Source organism: Spea bombifrons, chromosome 13 (assembly GCF_027358695.1).
Source record: "Spea bombifrons isolate aSpeBom1 chromosome 13, aSpeBom1.2.pri, whole genome shotgun sequence".
NCBI lineage: Eukaryota > Metazoa > Chordata > Amphibia > Anura > Pelobatidae > Spea > Spea bombifrons.
In genome coordinates, this window is record NC_071099.1 from 18,377,131 (window position 1) to 18,399,848 (window position 22,718).

At 40.4% G+C, this 22,718-nt stretch overlaps 2 protein-coding genes across 3 annotated transcripts; both read right to left on the reverse strand.

The window, feature by feature from the left end:
- Nucleotides 1-1,050: 1,050 nt before the first annotated feature.
- On the reverse strand, nt 1,051-8,786 carry SLA2 (Src like adaptor 2). The gene is made up of 8 exons (XM_053453778.1): nt 8,713-8,786; nt 6,604-6,718; nt 5,153-5,261; nt 4,614-4,700; nt 3,795-3,898; nt 2,300-2,449; nt 1,820-1,952; nt 1,051-1,527 (listed from the first exon to the last, which is right to left on the reverse strand). The coding sequence occupies exons 2-8, from the start codon at nt 6,686-6,688 to the stop codon at nt 1,377-1,379; spliced, it is 819 nt and encodes a 272-aa protein (XP_053309753.1). The 5' UTR covers nt 6,689-6,718; nt 8,713-8,786; the 3' UTR covers nt 1,051-1,376.
- Nucleotides 8,787-11,687: 2,901 nt separating this feature from the next.
- On the reverse strand, nt 11,688-22,718 carry NDRG3 (NDRG family member 3). 2 transcript variants are annotated; one of them, XM_053453636.1, is made up of 16 exons: nt 22,622-22,718; nt 21,196-21,231; nt 19,423-19,528; nt 18,820-18,940; nt 18,673-18,735; nt 17,999-18,059; nt 17,458-17,544; nt 16,693-16,749; nt 16,121-16,224; nt 15,690-15,752; nt 15,242-15,293; nt 14,441-14,488; nt 14,294-14,329; nt 13,840-13,891; nt 13,526-13,564; nt 11,688-12,190 (listed from the first exon to the last, which is right to left on the reverse strand). In XM_053453636.1, exons 1-16 carry the CDS (start codon nt 22,676-22,678, stop codon nt 12,018-12,020), a joined length of 1,155 nt encoding a protein of 384 aa, XP_053309611.1. In that variant the 5' UTR covers nt 22,679-22,718; the 3' UTR covers nt 11,688-12,017. The 2 variants fall into 2 exon arrangements, with proteins under 2 accessions (XP_053309611.1, XP_053309612.1); XM_053453637.1 differs by lacking the exon at nt 13,526-13,564 and having other exon boundaries at nt 22,622-22,709.

Genomic DNA, 22,718 nt, shown 5'->3' on the forward strand with positions numbered 1-22,718 from the left:
TAGGAGTTTATTTCAAAGGAGGAACCGTGTAAGAACGAGTCAGAATGCAAACCAAGGGGGTTAAAGGCTGAAAGGCTTAACTTCCTTAAATGTAATGAACTTTTACTTTACGTAGAGGGCGATGGATACGTTGAACAGTCTCCCAGCAGAAGTGGCAGATGTTAACATCGATTTTTTTAAAATTTTTATATTTCTTTATTAATCGGGAAAATGTTATCAGAAATGTCAGTAACAATGTGTATTATGACATCAACCAACATTACAAGTAACACAATCCATGGAATGGAAAGCAATAAGCGACATTGAGGCCAATTTAATTTACCCCATGAAACTATATATTTTTTTAAAAACTAGACATCCAAGGGTATTTCAAACGCTGGTATTTTACCTCTTTCCATTAATACCATCTTGCTATAGTTATTAATTTAGGCGATTGGAACAATGCAACATTAACGTTAACATCAATCACCTTGGAGAACAGATTGCAAAAATGTTATAATTAACTTTTTAAGTGCCAGTGATCTGGACACTATGAGTGAACCCTTCTGGAGGGATGGTGTTCAAACACAGTCAAACAGAAGCTGTATCTGGAGTCTTTGTCCTTAAATCACAGTGACCTTCTCATGTACCCTCTCCTCTCTGACACTCAAATGGTTAATGTGAATGATTTATGATATATAAATCTATATATGACATACATGGAAAATAGCAGTGAATTATAAAGCCTGTACAGAACGCCGACATAAAACCATTCTTAAAAAAATAGATAGCACCACAATAAAATCCTTAGATATTTTTATTTAGTAAATACATTTAAAATATTAATATATTTTATATATATATATATATATATATATATATATATATATATATATATATATATATATACACATACACACACACATATATATATATATATATACTCCATTTTCACCAATATTGCCTAGTTGAGGGATACAATGTTTCCTGCATCATAAGAAAATGCTATATTCCTTAAATAACTGGCAGTTTGCACAAAACAAAACGATAGCTAATTTGTGAGGGAAAAAAAACAAATATACACATGATTTTAAAATTACATTCTTATAATAAGACAAACACGGCAGCACAGCTGCAATAAATACCATGCTGGTCGTAGATAAATGTCCTGTGCTGTACGAGTCTGGAACTATTGTCCTGCAATATCTCGCTGAGCTACAACCGAAAAGAGTTTTTAGTTATAATAAAGTCACTTGGCTACTGAAAAAACGTCCATTAGTCGTTTCTCGTACAGCCGCTCCCAAGAAACGAGCCGTCGAGCCACCGGCAGAAGGCTAAGATTCCAAGGATGATGTCTACGAAGCGTTCCTGCATGGCCTTCTCTTCTTTTGTCCTCCTCAGTATGTCCTCCACAAGTGCTCCCTGTCTGTAGTACTCTTTGAATTGAATTCTTCCGTCATGAACATGTAGGAACTGACCGCTTGCCTGAGACCAAGGCTGACCGGGCAGTCATCGTTCACGCTGGTGTCTTCCCTAAAGAGCGCCGCGCTGGGAAGAATATGAAAATATTTTAAGACCACTTATGTTGTCATCTTGGCGCGTGAAGAAATATATATGTTGGGTACGTTAAGTACACCGACTACGGTATTGATTTCTTACGTTTTAAAGAACAATCTCAATCACCCCCCGCAAAAAAAAAAAATTTTTGTGGGTTTAAGGCACGTAAGTTTGCTTAATATGTAGGTATCAGGCCTTGTGGATCATGACAAGTAGCATGCCTTGAACAGAAGCTCAAACAGGTCCTCCCGTCTTTTAATCGTTAATGGCAGCTCGTTCTTACCTGTCTAGGTCATTCCAGTTGAGCGTTGGATTCCGAACCATGACTGGTTCAGCGGGACTGTAAACGATTGGACCGGAAACTTGTAACAGAGCACACGGCTCTTTTAATATGCAACATATTCCATCATCCGCTTCTGTGACATCATAAGAGAACATTTATTAGTAAACAAAAATACCAAATGAATCCCAATTTTTCAGGGTCAGTGACAAAGCGAAGCAGCGATTCCATCATCTGACTGCCTCAAAACATCGCAGCTTCGGTCAATAAACCAGATCCGTCAGGAGCTCCGGCTATTTCTGCATCTACAAAACCGGTAGGACCCCTGATTACCGCTTACACCGGCAGAACGAGAGGGGTCCATCAGCCTTCATGATGATTTTCCAGTAGAGCGAGGGAAAGGGGATACTAAGAATCATTAAAACTAGGTATGAAGGTATACTTCATTGCGATATTAATCCCGGCCGGCGGCGAGGAGTTTACCTGAGTAATAATCCACCAAATCCTGGAGAGTCGGAAAGGTCAGACGAGGAGAAATATAAAACCATCCATTCTCCAGCGTATTGATCCGATAATGTTTCACCGAATCCCACAACGCCTGATTCGTGCGCCGTATCGATAAACTGAAACATCCTGCGGAATAAATCACGTTGGGTGCACGGAATCTCATGCAGGATTTATAAATATACATAAAATGTATGCAATGCAAAGTCATCTGTATATAAACTGCCCAGCTGTCCTCTGTAACTTTCATATATATATAGAAATATTACATATTTATCTGGTTTTTTTTTTATTCAAATCTCACGGACAATGAACGTTTTGTGTGAAGGAGAAACAATGATGTTTTATCAAAGAGATCTCAGGAAAGAGAATTTGACTTCCAGAGAGTATGCAAAGCTATCAGGTCCGGGTATATTTAGATACCGCGCCAGAAATTTAATGTTTCTTAATATCCTACACAAGTGGGCACTCAACCCTTTAACGCTGTTTTGGGGGGGATTATACACTATATGACCAGAAGTACGAGGACACCTAACCGTTACACCTGTATGAGTTTGTTGGACATCCCATTCCAAAACCCCACTTTCTGCCTACGGCTCCAACTCTTCTGGGAAGGCTTCTTCTGAAGCGCGAGTCACCCCCCCCCCCCCCCAGAGAACCCGTCTGACTGCTCCAGCCGGCACTCGGCATCGCACTCAGTGATCGTCCACATGAGTGCAGCTGCGGGGCCACGAAGCCCATTTCACGAAGCTCCCGACACGCAGAGCTTGAGCTTCCAGAGGCAGGTTGGCTCTCTGTAGTGAGGGACGACGCAGAGGAGAGGCAAGCAAATGGTGGCCGTCTATGTGCTTGGATTTATATATCTGTTAGCAATGGATGCAGCTGAACACCTAAACTCAATAACTAGGAGGGGGGTCCACATCCTTTTGGTCATTTAGGGTACGACTAGGAACGTCTCTCCTGGTTTTTTTGGTACGAACGTCCCTTCTACTCGTTTTCACGCCAGGAAGCTCAAAGCACCGGCTCACGAGAGCGCGGCCGTCTCTGGTTTCCTGTTCTTTCTGTCTGTAAAAAGCGTCGTTTCCACAATTCACACCACATTATGTGCGACAGGTGTGAGGACTTCCTGAGGGCACGTTTAACAAGTCACAAAACCCGGGGTCTCGACAAAGAGGCAGTCGACAACCACACACAATGTATATCATTATTATCATTATTATTATATAAAATTGGTTTTTTTCAGCTTTCCTTGCAATATGGTCTGAGTTTCCCTTCAGTAATGTATAGTTAATGAGAGAAATCATCGCTGATTAGACTATACATACTGAAGCTCACGGGGCTGGCCCTGTAACATGTATCATCATATCAGGGAATTGGGTTGTTTAACTCTTCTGTTTGGCGGACGCACGACCCCCACGTCAGTTTATTTCCTCCACAGCCTCCGGGCGATTTAGTTCTTTAATCATCGGCCTACCTTTTCTGCTCTCGCTTTCTCGGATCAGGAAGGAACCGTTTTTGTTGCTGCTTAGCAACAGCAAAGCTTCCGCTTTCTCCCGATTTACACCTTTATAGAGCCATCTAAAAAAATAAAAAACAAGGAAGTTGTGGTGAACAGGTCTGTTCCCTATTACTTACACGGAAAAAAGAAATTTATACACCGGAGTTTCTTTTCCTTCATTTTCTATTTACCGCCAGACAACCAAATGTTTTGCAAATTTTCAGAAGCCAGAAAAGGAGAATTGAAACTTTTTTTATATATTAAGAAAAACACGGCAGGGAATTCTGCAGGCTCCGCTGACAAGTAGCGCTACCAGAAGCGGCAAGGGAGGCAGCTCCGTGGAAGTGGCAGCCCCCTTGGGGCATAATCTGGGGCACATCAGGCTACGGGCGATCAGGCTGCCCCTGGTGCTACATGGGGCAGTTGGGGAGGTCAAAGATCTCCCTCGTAACCAGTTTATATACACAATGGTGGTCTGCGCCTAGCTGCCACAGCATCGCCACACGTGTAGCCCGCTGGCATTTGATATCATGGCGTTTCACATAGGTGATGGCGCCCGTGGAGCCAAGTTATTGGGAAGCTGCCCGGATCAGGCCAAGGGCAACGTCCAGCCTATGGTTACCAGAGGCAGAAATCTCTCTACCCCCCGCCGCAAGACACATTACAGAAATAAATAAAACACATGAGATATTTTGCTCAATTCGTCCTTAATTTCCGCCTAAACTTGTAATATTTATAATGCGATGTAATAATTAATATATATATCACCCAAACGCGTATTTATTTACATCCTACCTGTTGAATACCCGGGCCAGATACTTTTTGGGCACGTAGCATTCTTTGCCAGTAGAGATGGAAGCCACCTTCCACCAGTCACCGTCCCTGGAAAAGACACGATTTAAAACGAATAGTCTTAGTTATTGGGGACAGACGCAGGAAAACTCATTAACCCCTTGGGTGCTGTAGTAATGGCACACATTGTTATCTACCGCAGAGTCTGCATTGAGGCCGAAACGGCAACAAAAAACGTAAAAATTGTTTTAAATTGAACGACTAATTATTCCTAGGCTATGACTGTCTGCAGAACACGGGAATATAAATGATTACTTTGTATAATAATACTAAATGTGATTTTATTTCATTGTTAAATGACATTATTTGAAACCATACCCGTGTTCAGACATGCCGCGTTCACATGAAGAATGTTACATGCGTGTATCGTTCATAAAGACCCAAGAGCGCCGGCTTGATAACGCAAACAAGTCACTTTCTAAAATGTCACGCTTTTCCGTTAATGTGTATAAGGTGAGAAGTTGCAGTTTGTGGTCACTCACTCAGAAACGAAGGTCACTCGTTCTCCTATTCGAATCGCTAGATCTGCCTGATCACCGAGTGGAAAGTCGTGCAAAGCCACAAACGCACATTTATCCATTTCTAGCGCGGCTGGAAAGAGAGAGATTTAAAACAACAAGGTTTTTATTTTTAGCAACAATAAGGTATCAAACTCCAGAAATACTCCTCTAAACCCATTGTCCGCTAAAACATTAGTCACATATTTTAAAAGAATCCATTACGGTTACTCAGGGAAGATCGTCTCCGGGTCCTTTAGAGTTTGGGGAGCAAGGTGAGGACCTGTTGTGACCTCCTACCACCATACGGAAAGGAATGGGTTAATGCTGGTGTAATTCCCAGGTTCTGCTTTAGGAACAGTGATGTCAGAGTTCGTTCACCGCAAACGTTTAGTTAAAGGCCCCCCTCTTTCCATCCCCAAGCTCTTTACGGTGAAAGCGTTCTTGGACTGCCGTAAAACTCATCAACACTCTGGGTTTGCCCCTAAAAAAAAAAAACCCGACACGATCCGAAAACATGCAAAACGCTCTGGTTAGTGATGTGCGTCGCACGCCGAAAATACAGCATAAATGCAAACGCTCAATAAAGTACTTTTTTTCGCTTCTGTAAGAGTCTTCATGAGCCGCTGAAAGAGTTAAACCATGCGTTTCTTGTTATAAGAGGGTAACGGTATTTCCTCTGCGGACTCCGTCTCCCAAATTTGAATGTTTGTGTATTTCCTTCTCAGTATCGGAAAATTTGAATGCATCGGTGATATGAGACATAATATCTCCACTAATAAAAGCTTTTGGGTTTTTTTTTCTATTTTACATCGATTTAGGGATCTCTGGCCCAGAAGTCCATTGGGTGTAAAACATTCTGCTAAATCCAGCAACGCATTCAACAAAAACACTTTGTTTTATTTCACTTCGTTCCAAAAACTTTCTTTATCTTCAGCTGTGGAAGCCGCCGTTGTTGTCAGTGTTTTGGTATTTTGGGTAACTTTCCCTGTTCCAAAAAACCCACAGAGTTAATTATCCGCGGCAATGCTAATGATGCCGGCTCGCACAATGAAATCCATTTCTCCGTTGACTTTAACCCCTTCATGACAAGGCCCGTACATATACGGGCTCACAATGCAGTGTTTCTAATGGGTTTAAAGACATCCCATTGTCCTTAGGGGGTTAATTAGCGGCTGGGTGATCATACACCCCAACATGTCAGGTGTCCAATTGGGGAGTCCTTTGCCGGGGTGTTTGAGGTGAGGAGGGTCTGGACCACAACCCAACTTATCCAGAAGATCCACCTCCTGGTGCTCGGCTGCAGAGGTTCTTGAGGAGGCCGCGTGGGAGCTGCCGCTGAATTTACAGATCTCCCCAACAAGCCCATGACCCCCCCACTCTGAGACCCCCTAAAAAACAAACCTGAGAAAGAGAAACGTGAACTGCATTCTTACCTCTATGACTCGTTTCGGCATCCGGTACGCCGCTCCCCGCCGGTCTGTAGGGTTTCTTGCTGGGCTGACTTCCCATGCTGGTCATTGAATCTCCTCCAAAGGCACAAACGGAGATCTGTAAGATAACGAACTCATTATGACATCATACGAGCTAATCTTTTACTGATTGGATTCATATCATCCTAATTAGTTATTATTTATGTAAATCAGGTTGTGCTCGGAGTCTCCTTTGTTTGTTTTTTTTTTACATACATCCAGGTAATATATATAATATATAATATAATATATATATATATCGTACCGCTCTTATCACATGATACATATACATTATTTTATGTTAATTAAATTGTTTCCCTTACAATTCATTTTGTTTCCACTCATCCGCTTTATCCGTACACAGTTTCTGTCGCAGAATATATTTTATTAGCGCTGATACTTGGTCTCCGTTCTAGATGAATAAATGACGGGTATTAAGCGTGTTTTTATAAAAGAAGTGTTGGGTCTCCCGTTTCTCATAGGACAGGCAGAATATATATAATTTAGATTCACAAACTGTTTTGGTTTTTGTTTCATTTTTTTGACATTTTGAAAAAGCAGCAGTACGGAGTAGATGAGTCGGTACAGAAAAGGGGGATTTGTGAGATAAAGGTGATTGTTGGGTTATAAGAATCGTTACTGGTGCGTGGGAGGGGAGGGGGGTTCCTCGTATCCTAAAATATATATTTATGCTTTAAAATGAGGTTAACGCTGACTAAAAACTCAATTCCACTCAGCCGTAAAGAAGTAAATAAACTGAACAGAAAAAGCAAAAACCCGATCCACGAAACATGACATTTTCGGTATTACACTGCGATGATGCGTAGACGAGCGCTTAGGTGGATATCGTCTATTACCGGACTATTCCTACCATAAGCGGTCGGGGGGGGGTTGTTCCGCCCCAGATACCCTGAATAATATATACGCTCCGCTATGTTGAGGAGCAGGATTTAGCCAGAGCCCCACAACCAATGGAAACCGAGGAGATCCAACAGATTAAAATCCCCAATCAAAGAATGGAGAGGATTCACATGAGAAATGCGTCGGGTAATACCTCCCGGCCTCCTCTTATTATTTAATTAACGCCCTCCGTAAAGCACAGCATTTTAATGGCCTGCAGCGGCCGGTATCTGGGCCGGCGCGGTGCTTTCCGGTTACAGTTCTGTTTAACCATTTCAGGGCAGGTGGCGTAGAGATTCCCTTTCAGACGAGCCGTACAGAAGTCTCATTCCAGTTACTATTCACTACCGAAAGCACGAGATGTCACCGTGTGGAAGAAAGCAACGTTTGTTGTTTGTTTGTTGTTTGTTTGTTTTTTGTGTTACGACGATCAGAGCCAATATTTAGCCCTAAACCCTGATTTTGTATTAAAAATGGTCAGCATTTGGCTTCATTATGTATACTCTCATATTAAAATAGTAACCCGATGTACTATAGACATAAACTACGGGTATACGGGACACAAATATATCCACGCACTGGGGAAAAAAAGGCAATATGTGTCACGGTGAATACGCAAGACTAGCATGTTAGATATTCATGAAATAGGTTATATTTACATATATTTATTCACATTTATACACGCATGTATATAAATCATGCAACATGTAAACTAGAAGTTGCAAAGTTACAATGTTACGTTATTTTCCATTATGATTTAGTAAATAAACACATTTACACCCAATTCCTTCATTCGCTTTAAACTTGCAGAGAAAACGGCGTCCGATAAATGCATGAATCGCACAATATATTTGTTAAACTTCTCCCCGGGGATTAAATAACGCGGTTGGTGATTGTACAGGGGGGGGGGTTTGGCAAGAAGATACGTACAGTATCAAAATACCATTGTTTTTGGTTTTTGGTTATAATCCATGAAATTATTAAAATTTTAGTTTTTTCCAGAATACAAATGAAAATGTATATATCCTGAAATATGTTCAGTGTTGAGCCAGACCAGAATATCTCATCAGATTGATTGATTGGTATCCTTGGAAGGCAGCCATCGCGTACGCAGTGATATTGATTTACTAACTAGGTTATTGCAGTTAATTGATAAAAGCCAGAAAAGCCTACCTCGTTACCATGGTTTTGCTCAGACGTTCGGGTTACCGTTTGCTGCGAGTGTCGATGAACAGGAAGCGTCTGCTTTGAAAGCAAATCTTCAAATGAACTTTCCAGCGTCGCACGCGGAGACCTGGGTGACAGGCGAGGGAAGGTCCGCTCCCGACACACGACTTAAGACAATTTTATTATTATTATTTAATTAGCTGACTGGTGATTTGATTTTATCACAGATTCTAAAATCCACACCACCATCTAAAAAATTAATTATAAAAAAAACTAAAATAAAAAAAATAAAAATAAAAAATTATAAAAAAAAAAAAACCAAAAACATGGCCTTAAATCAGTATGCGCTTATATACATACTTCGGCTTAATGACATGCTATAGAATATAAAGTAGCCAATATATACGTTGAATTACACATTGATTAAAGTCACATGGGCTGATCGAATTGCGAGTGTTAAGGTGTAAAAAAAAAAAACAGTTTTAACCCCTTATAGACAAAGCCTGTACATGTAAGGGCCCAAAATGCGTTGTTTTTGATGGGTTTAGGGACCGCCCATTGTTCTTAAGGGGTTAATGTTGAATCATTCCTCCCGCACATTGCGATATAAACTCTATTTCATCTTCAATACTCCGCGCAGGGTGAAATCCGAGCAGCTATTCCGACCCGGTTGTTGAAGTCCCTTTTAAGAGAATCTGAACTCAAATTATTCCTGATTTACCCTTTAAGTCGTTTGGACTGTTTTTTTTGGCCAAGGTTTGAGCATCCATCGTTAGACATCCGACCCCCAGCTGCTTCTCCCAAACTTACGAGTTCAGAATCCGTACCTCGGCTTTCCGATGAGAGACGACTGCTACGGGCGTTCGATGCTCCACGGACACTTTGATGTCTTATTTCCTATTTACCATTAGAAGACTGACGACCACCACATTGCTGAACAACTAAGCAATCAGTTCATGCGCTTTCTAAATGTTGAAATGGAAACATTGGTAAATTGGTGTTTTTGTATTTAAAAAGCTACTCGATGCCCCCTAGCGTCCATTGGAGAAATCGTGTTTTCCTTTTGAAGAGAATGGAATTAAACGTAGAAGGAAGGAGGTAAATCTGTGAGATTTGAGTTACAGCGGGACCAGCTCAGCCCTTCACACCCCGGCCGTAGCATCGCGCCAGCGTACGCCGTCCCTAACAAACAGCGGATTAAGGGCAACTCTTACTTTAGACCCCAATAAATCTTCTCAATATACTGGAATTATACCTTAAAACATTTCACTTGGGTAAAGAAACCTAAGCTGTGCGGCTTCATTGGGTCCTGTAAGAGAAGGCACTAAATTAAATGAAAATAAAAGGTATGCAGGAGAGGACCGGTTTACGATGGGTTTTACTTATTCAGGTTTGCAGCTTGGATCGCAGGCAAAGGAATTATAACTGGCAGATATACGGGGGGAAAGTCGTGCGCTGTGATGACGATCGTCAGTGATAAGTATCGTAAATAGGAACATTTGGCGAATACACAAACGAAACGCTTTGCACCGGCAATCAAACACTTTAGGAAAAAGCATGTTGGTGAAAGGAGATTTCAGAACCGGATGAGAAAAGCCTGAATGATTCGCAAGCTACGTGAAAATCACGAGGTGACCGTGGAATCGGTGACCGTATCGTCCAATTATTATTATCCGCTATCACAGGGGTTCTCAAACTGCGGCCCTCCAGCTGCTGCAGGACTACATCTCCCATACTCCTCAGCCAGACCCTTAGCTGAAGGAGCATTATGGGAGATGTAGTCCTGCAGCAGCTGGAGGCGCCGCAGTTTGAGAACCCCTGAGCTATCACAATAGTGCGTTAGTTTTGTAAATTAAAAATCAATTACGGGTTTTAAATGGATTATAAGATTTTGAAGCCGGATACTTCCTAAATCCGGTATTTAACAGAAAACAGACAAACCGTTTCAGAGCTAAAAGCAGCCAATTCACAGGGATTAGACAGCAATCTACTCGATTAACTGCCACAGAAATAAGTGTAAGTGCGGATTAACAGAGAGCACGGCCGGCGCGCGAACAACAAACAGCCTTCAGCAACAAGCTTTACCGCTTTATTATATATTTTCTTAAATTACAAACTTTTAATGCCCTCTAATAAAACATCTGAAATGACAAAATGAACAAAAGTGTCATCAAATCAAAAAAACGACAACCACAGCACACAATAAAAGAAAAGCACATTTGCCAATGAGAAAATATAACTGCAGGAGACAATGTTTACGGTGGAGAAAAAACAAAAACAAACACAAAGTGTATACATGAATATTCTTTATCATTGCAAAAGACAGAAATTTGACCAAATATAAAGCTTTATATTCCTACAAGGATTTTTATTAGTTTAACCCCTTAAGCACAACAGGTTGTCCTTAAACCCATTAACAAAGCGCTGTGAGCCCGTACATGCACTTGTGTTGTGAAAGTGTTAAATACCCGTCTTTTCCAATGATAAAGTTTACCATTTCTGGCAGTTAATGTTTACACTCTCATAAACACTCGTATGCACTCAAAACCATGAACGGCAAACAGCAACCGGTACGATGGACATGAGGAACATCCAACAGGAGGTCTTATCCCAAACTCCAAGCTTATTCCCCTCTTTAAAAAGCGGAACCACGAGAACTACCATTTACCCGTCTGTTCTTCTCCATTTTAGCCAAAAGGACACAAATATTCGGTATACAGTTACATTTCAGGTGTTTTGGAGCACATAGGGAAAAAAATGAAACATGGTAAAGTTGTTGATACTAAATATAACTTTATTACTGGTTTCCGAACGTTTTGATTCGCCCGAGAGGAAACACGGTATGAGATTTTAACGTTAACGGCTCAGGATTTGGTTAGGTGCTGGCAGCGTCCAGTCGAGGAAGTAGAGCTCTGGAGGAACAGGAGACTTCTAGGACCTGCAACTACCATCTTACAGTTCACAAAAAAACCACAAAACAATCCAACCAATATTAGTGTTTATATTATATGAGTATAGGAAGAAAAGCAGAAAATGCAGAACAAAAGCCCTTCCCCCACGCGTGGGCTCAGCACAGAATATCGAATGACATCAATCTGATCATCGGAGACTGGAATCGCTACAAAACGTGTAAATCTTACAGAAAAGTTCTATGGAAAGTGTGGAGTAAATAAAGTTAAATATACAGTATGGTCATGCACAAATCTACATTTCAACAAATGCCGTGGAATGAAAAAAGGTTATTTTTTTTCCAGACCGGTGAAAGTTTAATATCTGGAAGGGTCCATTGTTTAGCGGATCTGCGGAGAAGCTTAGCAGGACAGCTCCATCGTCTGGGGAGCCTCGTTTATGGTAGCCGTGCCGGCGGTGGTTTCCAGCTGGGTGTTGCTGGTGTGAGACCGGCTGCGCGGCATCTCGGAGGAGCCACAGCTCGAAGACGAGTGGGTGCGGGAACGGACCAGTCTTGTCATACCGGCGCTGGGCACTACAATAACAGAGACAAACGGCTTAAAAAAAAAAGTCATTAATAAAAAATAAATAAAAAATGTGAATGGAACGTAAGCTTGAGGATATCACCTAGTTACAAAATAGAAACGCATGCTCATAAGTGCTTTTATACATGCAAAGACCAGGCAAGCTATGTTAAAGAGTGCAGTCCTTCTGAAAAGATGCATGCAACTATTTTTTTTTTTATTAATAAAAAGGGATATATCCGGTAAAATGACTTATGATTTAATTTACTGTTAACTTTGAAATAGGCTTCCAGGTATCCGTGCGTAGGTCTTACATTTCCTAAATTCATCGGTTATTCCCTAGGACGCTGCATCTTCAGGATTATAACAGCAGGACTCATTTTAGATTCCGATACCTTATCGGCTCTCTCGCTATCTCCGCGCTTTAACAGCGTAGAGCGTCAGAGAGCTTCTCTCCGAAGCGTTCGGTTTATTCCTGTCCTTTGTTTTATCCCCAACACCCACGCCTCGGAACCAATTCCCTGTCAGTCTCTGAATAGCCGAGCTCGGTAGGTAGCGCTTCCAATGTTAAAGCCAGATAATGCCTCTTACTATCCCAAAAGAGCAGCACACATGCGATAGACTGAATGCAGAATAATAATAATAAACACATTTTAGAACCCGATGAGATACACGCCATAACAGAAATGTAACAGCTTTCCAATCTGCGAGGAACGTTTGATGATGAAGCAGGGAAAGATGTTAAAATAGGTGACATCGTACCCAAAGGAAGCATGGTGACAATCACGGCATAATGATAAACATGCAAACACAAACCGGAATCTAACGCTCGAGCGATTTCATGCTTATCGGGACAATTCTTTTGTGTTGTAGCTTTTAAATGTTTCTAATACCTTGGAAAAACGTATCCTAGTATACAATGCTAATAAGCGGGGGGAGATTCCATGGATCTGTACATAGAATAATATCCGACGTAGGCCAAACGGTCCGCTCCGAGTATGAAGATTAAGCAAACTCTCTATGGCCGTTAAGGAAATTAAGTTTTTTAATACCTCCAGCGCCAACAATCTAGATCAATACATGAAAAGCTTAGCGGTCTTCCATTTTGTACAACTCGTGACACCTATTCATTAGAGATCGCCATAAAAATACAAAAACAGACCCACAAACACTCATGGTAACAGCATGCGTGGATTCCATGCCCAATGATGAATACGGAGACATGGAGAAGAAAAGCCACAAGACGCTTTGCACACAAACAGGACGACGACACCAGCCATGGAAGTAGATGAACATACAGGGATATTTACACGACATATAATCACTGGATACTGGACGACAGGTACCTGATTCAGCACTAAGGTGGCTGAGCTGAACATACGGGACTGAGAGCACAGAGGAACAAAGGGAGAGGACATACGTAAAAAACACAAGTTAGTGAGTATAGAGCGAAAGGTCTCCACGACGCGCCGCTGCTGCGTTACCCATATATATATATATTCAGTCATTTAAGGAAAACGTGGTATACAGGTTTATATGATTGAAGAAAAGCAGGGGTAGCCAGAGATAACCTGCTTAATGATACAAAAAAATGGAATAAAATGTTTCACGTCACTCAGAGTAGGTTTTTTGAGAGGGCCACACCGGACAGTTTACTTACTGTATCCCATCCCTTGGACAAAGTACTTGAGGGCTTCTGCCAGCTTCCCAGGCTACAGAAAACAGGGAAAGTAATAAGCATTTTATTACAACGGTGCATTTATCAGCTTTATCTAAAAGGATCATTGAATGGATTTAATGCATCAATTTAGCGATGTAATAATTCTCAATTAACCTGATTTACCAATAATTTAATGTATTACTTTATTAGTTCAATGGATTAATGTTTTCACTAATGTATTTATAACTTCTTTACTAAATGCATCATTTACATATATTTGCCAAATATTTAATGTATTGATCAATACTTTAAATACTTAAAAAAACATTAAACAACTTTTGTTGCATACAATTTGTCAGAAGATTCGTATTGCGTTTTGTAGCACCATATTCTGCAGTGCTGGTCAATAAAAGAAATATAAAAATAACAAAATATAGCATAACGCTATACATACCTGAACGGCTTGTGGTAATCCACCGCAATCTGCCATCTGGGGGGGGGGGAAATAAAACAGGCAAGATTTATTATAGAAAAAGTATTTAAAACATGTTTCTTCTGGTAAAATATGTAAGATGTTGGGTTACGGTAAACTGGAAATTACCTTTAACAAAGTTGTTCTTGTGGGGTCTAGTCTGGAATTGCACTCAACCTGGAGATTAGAAGGAAAATGCACATTACATACACACTTTTGATCAGGTTTCAGAATAGTAAAGTTTCAGTTGGGTGATAATAAAGAATCCTCCCAAACGCTTTTCCCCCTTTCCCCCATCCTGGTCCTAAATGCTGCGCGGATGCGTTCAGCTGAACACCTTCCAGAACGCATTATACTTCCCTCCAGCGACGGCTCGGCGTACGCCGCATGCAGGGGTCTATTCAGACCTCAACGCGTACATAAAATCAATGGCAGCACTTTCCTGCCAACAAATCACTGCTTAAAGCAGCCAACGCAGCGGCAAACATAGTTACACCACGGAGGAGGATGGCAGTAGAATTCACATAAAACATACCTGTATAGTACTTCAATAAGCATTTTCTATAGTGGGGTGTCAGGGACATTATATCCCTTTAAAACAAGAGCGTTCTCTCTGTGAAGTGGCATTCAGCGGCAAAAGTAGTATTTTCCCCCGGGGTATGGCAGGCTTGGCATTCTGTAGACTGCTGCTGAACAATCACCGGTGAGCGACAGCAAAACTGCCTGCATAGGGCGCTCTTTATCAGCACAACAGTAGTTCTGATAATAGCGCTTATACAAAATAGAGTCTTACAAATTACACGTAACAGTCTTCTTCTAAATGCACCCGGGGACGTATTTATCAAGGCAAACTAATCTACATTATTAGACACAGAAGAGTGTGCATTTTACAGACAAAGGCTCCTGTCCATTGTAAGTAATGTAACATACCACAGCATCGACAGCAGGGGAATTGTCACCGACTACCAATAAGGCCGGACATCTGGAACAAAAAAAATAAATAAATAGATTTTAACTTTCATCTGAAATAAAGCAGTAGAATCAGTATCACCTTATCCCCTACTCATTGCTTATAATATACCATCACATGCTGCTTTAACGGTGCTTCTAAACATGACAAAACAAAAAAAAAAAAAACAAGAACAAAAAATAACGATATGTGGGATGAAAAACCCAAAAGCTATGATTTTGGCCTCCCATTGAGGGAAGGTTAAGACTCACAAATCCATAGGTGTTTCAGCCATCATAAACCACAGCATAGTCTTTAAAGACTAATCAGGCATCGCACACCTCCCAGACATCATGCCCGTGACTTTGTATATGCGATGTTATGTATACTAGTATAGTTTACACCTCGGCGCACTGAAAACGAGCATACTTAAGAGTACTTCCTGTGTCACCGGAACCGAAGACTGGTCTCTCGATCTCCAGATCTTTGCGGCTGAGGAGGGAGAAACATTTTCGGTTTTAGGCTCATGTGAACATTGCTATCACGGCTGAAAAGCCAAAAGGCCGATTGCAACAGATTCCCCAAAGTCCCAGCATGACCTTGTAGCAGCGACTAAACCGATCAGATTCTGCACGCCGTGTCGGACCACCACCTGCATGACATTCCTATGCACTGCTGGGTGGGCTGCCAACCTCTGTACAGCACCAGCCCTAATGACAGCATCATCTTTGTGAATGTAACAATATACTTTGCATCAGAAAACTGGTGATCCCTTCAATGTTTTAGTGAATAGTTGGATCTTTGTCAGGTTACAGGAAGAAAAGAAAAGGGGAAAAAAAACAAAAACAAAGAAAACATACCTGTTGTACGAGTTCACAAACAGTTGTAGGTTTTCTTGGTTAATGTCTTGCGCAATATGCAGTCTGTATGTTTGGATCAAATCCAGATTGGACTGTAGTTCATCCTAAATAAAGAAACACATTTCAATAGTACTTAGCCGAAGGACTTTATTACAAGAATCAACACATCACGCAACTCTTACATTTAAGGCAGTTGGGAGATTTAGAGCTAGATACCATTGTTTTTAGAATGCTTAAAAAAAACTCCATCAATTTTTATTTTTTTAGTTGAATACTGGGAAGTATAAATGGTGGGAATGTCAAAAAGTAAGCTTTGGGTACTTCTGTTAGTCATTCAAAGCACCTTAAAATAAAGGAGAAAAAAATATCCGCCATCATCGGCCTGCAGGGTACTGCCGGCCGTCACGATGCGAGGTTTGGAAGGCATGACCTAAAGATGTATTTTCAATCTGGCTTTGCTATACCCACATATTTATTTATGCCTCGGTGGACACGAGAACATTTATAGAAAGTTAAGAACACTCAAAGCGAGATGGAAAAGACCCCATAACACCACAAACGCAATTACTCACGTAGCCAAAGAGGTGCGTAAGCACAGTGTCTACTACATTGGTTGTCCATCCAGAGAGCTAGAAAAAGATACATACAGCAAGTTACTACTAGAACAGATCGGAACTTTTATATTATATATATATATATATATATATATATATATATATATATATATATATATATACACACACACCTATATATTATATACACACACATATACATAGACTAAATAAATGTATACTAATGGATGGAAGTATTGACTAATGCATTGCACATGGTGCCAACGGCCTTGGTCGCTTTATCATCTATACATCTGCTGACAAACCATTTTAGCACAAAATATTCTTTAAATTGAGGCTATAACATTAATTGATTAAAATGTACCAGGTTTGTTAAGGGTTATAAAAGGTTTTTTTTTCTTCTTCAGTAATTAGAAAATAAACCCAGCCCTAATTTTTGACTGCCCCCCCCCACACCATTTGATAATTTTATGTGCATGATGTCATGCTTTGAAGATTGCATTACATCGTTCAATACGTCTTTAAATGTTATGGCTCTGTACAAATCCTCTGAATATGAAATGGTACCGTCTTCTACGACATGGTGTGCGGGGAAACAATTAAGCAAAAATATATTGAAGTAGTGTCTGAACAGAAATGTGGCGTCCCCGTAATTTATTTTCCAGCACTGTTACTCTCTGGTCATCATTTGTACCTGGAACATGAATTAAAAATCACACACAACATTTTTTTTTTTTTACAATTAGTCATTTTCTGTTATTGTACCTTAGTGGCTGCCCAGTCGATCCATCCTTTGGAGCACGGATCAACATTGATTAGTACCAGACCCTCGACCAAGTCTGGATAATTCAGCTGGAAAAGGGGGAGAAAAATAAGTCATTTTCTGGACGGCACGGTTCGCTGAAAGTCATGAAATTTCTTTAAGATGCTTTCAATATTTAAAAGAATTTTCCTCTCCTATATTTCAGATCCCCCTATTAGGAAGCAGAATGTATGTACGGGAATATGTATGAGGATATGTATGAAGAGTATTACAGGATTGAATTTTGATATCAGCTTGATAATGTAATATATTGCATTTTTTGTATACTCTATTATACTTTATTTATGAATGAACTTTGTTTTTGTCTGTTTTAATGTTTAATGTTTGTTAATGAAATATTTAATAAAGCATGAATAAAAAAAAAAAAAAAAAAAAAAAAAAAAAAGAATTTTCCTTTGGTGGGGATCTTTTCGTCGATGTCATTTGGAGACATTTGGGTTTATTTAGTTAATAGACTATTTTATATTCAGGAAGAGAACTCACTGCAAACTTGGACAGCACGTAGGCACCGGCTCCAACACCAATTCCAATGATGCTTTTTATGCTGAAACAGAGCAGAGCGTTTCATTGTAAATAAGCGCAATTAGTCACGTTTTTTGTGTGGCTGCAGGACATCGTTCCAACGTCTACATACTTAGGAGCAAGATATTTCTTTCCTTATTTTAAGAGACAGCGAGCTTGCGTTTTGCGTATTCACAAGACGTAGAATGTAACTGCGACTTCATCCTTAAACATGGGAGGCGTATTATACAGTTATACCCAAAGGCACTACCCTGGGTTACGTTTATGAAGAGCATGGGTTACAAACTAGGACGTGGTCTTCATACAGCCCCCCCCCCCCCATCATCACAAAAAGTGCCCATTGAGACAAAAATCTGTTTCAGTTTAACTTACTGCAATTACATAACCAGCTTCATTTATAAATATTAAAAATAAGTCATGAATACGAACGCAAAACTAAACGAATGGATGGATTCTACCTACTGCACTATCCCGAATTTAAGATGAAGACAACTCTTTACATCAGGAAAAAAGACTGACAGATGGACGGACTGGTTCTTGTACTGTATTTATCATTTAATTGAGGAAAAATAAATCTATACACTTATGCATGGCGCTGGAATTCACAACCCGTTAAAATCTTGACCGGTACTTACCTTAAATGTGTTAAAACGGCAGACATCATTTCAGCCAGTTCGTCCATCGTAGGATATTGATACCTGTATGATAAAGAAAAAAAAATGAACCGATGTATACACTTCCCTCTCCTATCACTCAAGAGCATCAAAGACGTTCTAACTTACCCAGATGGAAATGACGGGGCTCCCTCCTGCTGCCCGGGGGCATCGACATGGCACACCGCAAAATGCTGGGTGATTTCATGCATATCTTCAAAGTTAAAGAACGTATTGAAGCAAGATTTGTCTGCGTAGGGAAAGGGAGAGAACAAATATCTTATATTGGCATACGGGACAGTCTGTACCTGCGTCCCACAAATACTACGATTACATCAATATAGACTCGCCAAGAAATTTCCCAGGATAGGCTTCCCAACAAGCTCTCCGTTACGGTGGCGTAGCTTTTTGACAGCACCGAGCTTAGAGAGACTGGAAGAAGATACTGCCAGCCACCATTCCCCTGCCAGACAAAGAGGTTTTTATCCAAAGGCTGAATTGTCAAAACCCAGAGAGTCCCCAGCTATCAATGCAAGTAGAGAGTGCATTGACTTTTACAGGTTGCAGGGTTGTGACAGACAGTTGGGTTGCCATTCAACTATAACCAGATATTATGGGCCATATACATCAGTTTTTTGCATTAGTCGACCGCTTTTAATATGTACTTCCCAGCATTCTCTCTCATCACAAGATCACGTATCAGACAGCTTTGCTAGAAAGGGAACTACTTACGGTTCAGACCAATGTCGTGGTAAGTGAGAATCACCGGTCTGTTCCCCTTCGGGTTTCCACGCATAGTGATGTGCAGAACGCCATGTGCCGTTTCAATATTGTGTTCCTGTAGTAAGTTATAGAGTAAATGAAAATACTATACACGCACATCTATATACATACACATACTAATCGCTCACTAACAGGTGGGGCTCATTAACAAAACATTACACGAATACCTATACTACAAAACACAGGTGTGGAACTGCAAAATCTCTAGACTGAAATTAAAGCCAAATAAATTATCCGTATTTGCCCATTTACTTAAGGGCTAAAGAATAGCGCGGGCTGCCTTCTACATCTACGACAAGGAGTATCATCTCCTCCATAGGGGGAACGCTGGCACTATATTATGTATACTTTATATACTATACTATATAAAAGAAGCTCAACCCTCAGTTTGCACGTGACACCGATAAGGGGTTCATTCAAAATGTATAGTTAACAGAGGGAGAGGTTGTTCCCTTACCATTACTCAATGAATAACCCCATGCAGAAGTAGTAATGGGAACGGAACACCACGCAGTTACTTTACTATACATTAGGAGCTCAGATATGCTATAGTTGAAGGCATTACATGTAGACCATAATACACCGGAAAACCCAACTGGCAGGGTACAAAGTGTCTTAAATAAAACACCAAAAGAGGTGTATGGTGTATATACACCAATAGATCATAAACATACTATAGTAAAATATACTGCTGTATGTGAAACGCTGACCCCGACAGCACTCTCCACTGCGTGTCAACGTTTCAAACAGATATACAGTCAGAGAGAGACGCAGAATCACGGAAATATTTCAGTATTTGTGCACCACTGATTGTATTTGTTAACAAAAACGGTCACCCAGTTCAGAATAAGATCTCCAGAATAATGATCTAAAGATTTATAAACACCCCTAAAAAACAGACAACATTTTGCAGTCGCAACACACGCACAACAATCAAAAACAGAAAAACAAAATAAAAAACAAACAAAAACTCTTCTAAATTGAAAATATAAACGCGTTGTAAGATATTTCTTTCTAATAGGATGCTGTTAAGGTGGCAGGAATTCTGCAGATTACATTTATATATCGCCAGCAGATTCCACACGGAAAGAAACCTCAGTAATCGTCAGACAATAGATTAGAATTCTAAACTACAAAGAGAACGAAAAAAAAACCACAAAACTTACCCAGGATATTAGAGAAAGAGTTATGCGATCGACAAACAAGGAATCCATTAAGAATAATCAACACCACAAAGAAAACTGACCATTGACTGCTAACAAAAACAAGGTAGTAAACAAGGTAGTAAACAAGCTAATCCGGATCAGTCTCACTAATGGGATTAGAAAGGGCGAGCGGTCAGAATAACAGATACATCCACTGTATGGAGCCTTAGAAACAGGCGAAGAGGGTAAATAGGTCAGCAGCATTTTATTAAAGGTGTCGCAAAAGTAATATTAAAGTAATATTTAAATATTACGTCAAAGGGCTTGTGGTTTTTTTAGCCGTTATTTCCACTATTAATTATTAATTTGATGAGTTACAGCTCCTAAAGCAGGTGGAAGAAAAGGCTCTGCGTAAGAAGCCATAACGTCCACGGATTAATAAATAAAGCGATAGATTTTCCAATTATCAGGACTGCTTTCGCGAGAAAAATAAATAAATAAATAAATACACATTTAAGGATTATTTTCACTTGTTGTCTGTCAGGGAGTCGCATGCAATAAAGTAAACGATCATTACCTGCCCATCAAAGTCTTCAAAGCTTTGACCAGTACTCTAAAGAGAAATAAAAAAAAAAATAAAAAAGGCATTTTATTTACGTTTAAAAACATGAAACGTTAAAAACGGCAGATTACGTAAAGATACAGAAGAATACTGCAGCTACAGTCATGTTAATAGTTAAAAAAAAGGTTGGATCCGGCATCTGCTTCTGGTGTTATTTTTACGCTTCTTTTAATTTAATGGGTTGAAGAGACACCTTCTTGGCTCGTGTTCTTATGGCGCAGACGTCTTTGCACCGAACAATCAGCTCGTTCTAAGTGATAATATATGCATTTAGCTATTTAAATTGCTTTTTGAAACCTGCCCCAGTTTCCATTATCGCTGCAAAAGTATCCACGCTCAATGGGAAATTTAGAGACGACCTTATGGTCGGGTTTTAAATCTTCAGTGTAATCTTGTGCTAAAAAAAGGCTCAGTCACCTATGCGGCATGAATGCAGAACTACATATTAAAGAGTGCTTCACCTTAAGGAGAAGCTGCAGCTCTACAGCTGCAGTGCACAGCCTTCGCCATGGCCACATTTTGTTCACGTTACTTTCGCAGCAAAGCACTCGCACTCAAACCATTTCCGGCATAGTCACCACACTGAGCTAATGCTTTATGGCAATGCTAATGAAGTCCCTTCCTACATAGACATTCACTATCCTGGGTGTCTGGCTGAGTGATTAATAGAGTTGTTGTATTGCTCCCCTGGGCAGAATGGTAAGGAGTCAGGGGGCTTGTGTACTGGATTGGGCTACGATAACAGAGTGAGAACACACATAAAAGGCTATTGTGTAGCTGTCTGAAAACAAAACAACAAAAAAAACACTAAATAAATGGTGGGAATTCCCACCGAGAAATGTGAAAAACAGCAAGCAGCGCAGAGCTTTCATCAGTTTGACTGCCAAGCAGGTTCAGCCAGACACCATCTCTGCTGGGAGTCTGCCTTGGACACGAGGTACTGCCTGTACCGTTCTGTTCTGTTCCCACCACATGCTGGCTCACTAAATAATCACCTCCGGAAAGGAGTAAAGATCACAAACCAATACTAAACCCAGCCTTCAAAGTGTTTTTACTCCGTTCCCAAAATATGTTTTTTTAGGGTCAAGAAAAGTATGGGATAAAAATTGAAAATAGACTAAATTGTATAGCTCGCAAACTATGAGTGTTTAAGACATCTTTATATAGGATATGATCTATTCTCACTTAAAATGCACGGTCCTATACGGCGGTATTACAAACGCCTGAATTATATTGCGTAGGCTCAAGCTGGCTTCAGTAGAGAACTTGCTGGCACCGAAGACTTGGACAAGGGTCAGCAAAGCCGAGGATCTCAGCAGCTCTGCATAGCAATCAGGCCGGGGGCTGCTCATCGAGTTATATCCTCAGCAACGAACCTTACCTTATCGTTGAGAAGAGGCTTTATTTCCGTAAGCTGGACATCTTGCAGCTCGTCCATTTTTTAAAAGGCGGTGAATAACGCAGGGCTGGAATACCGC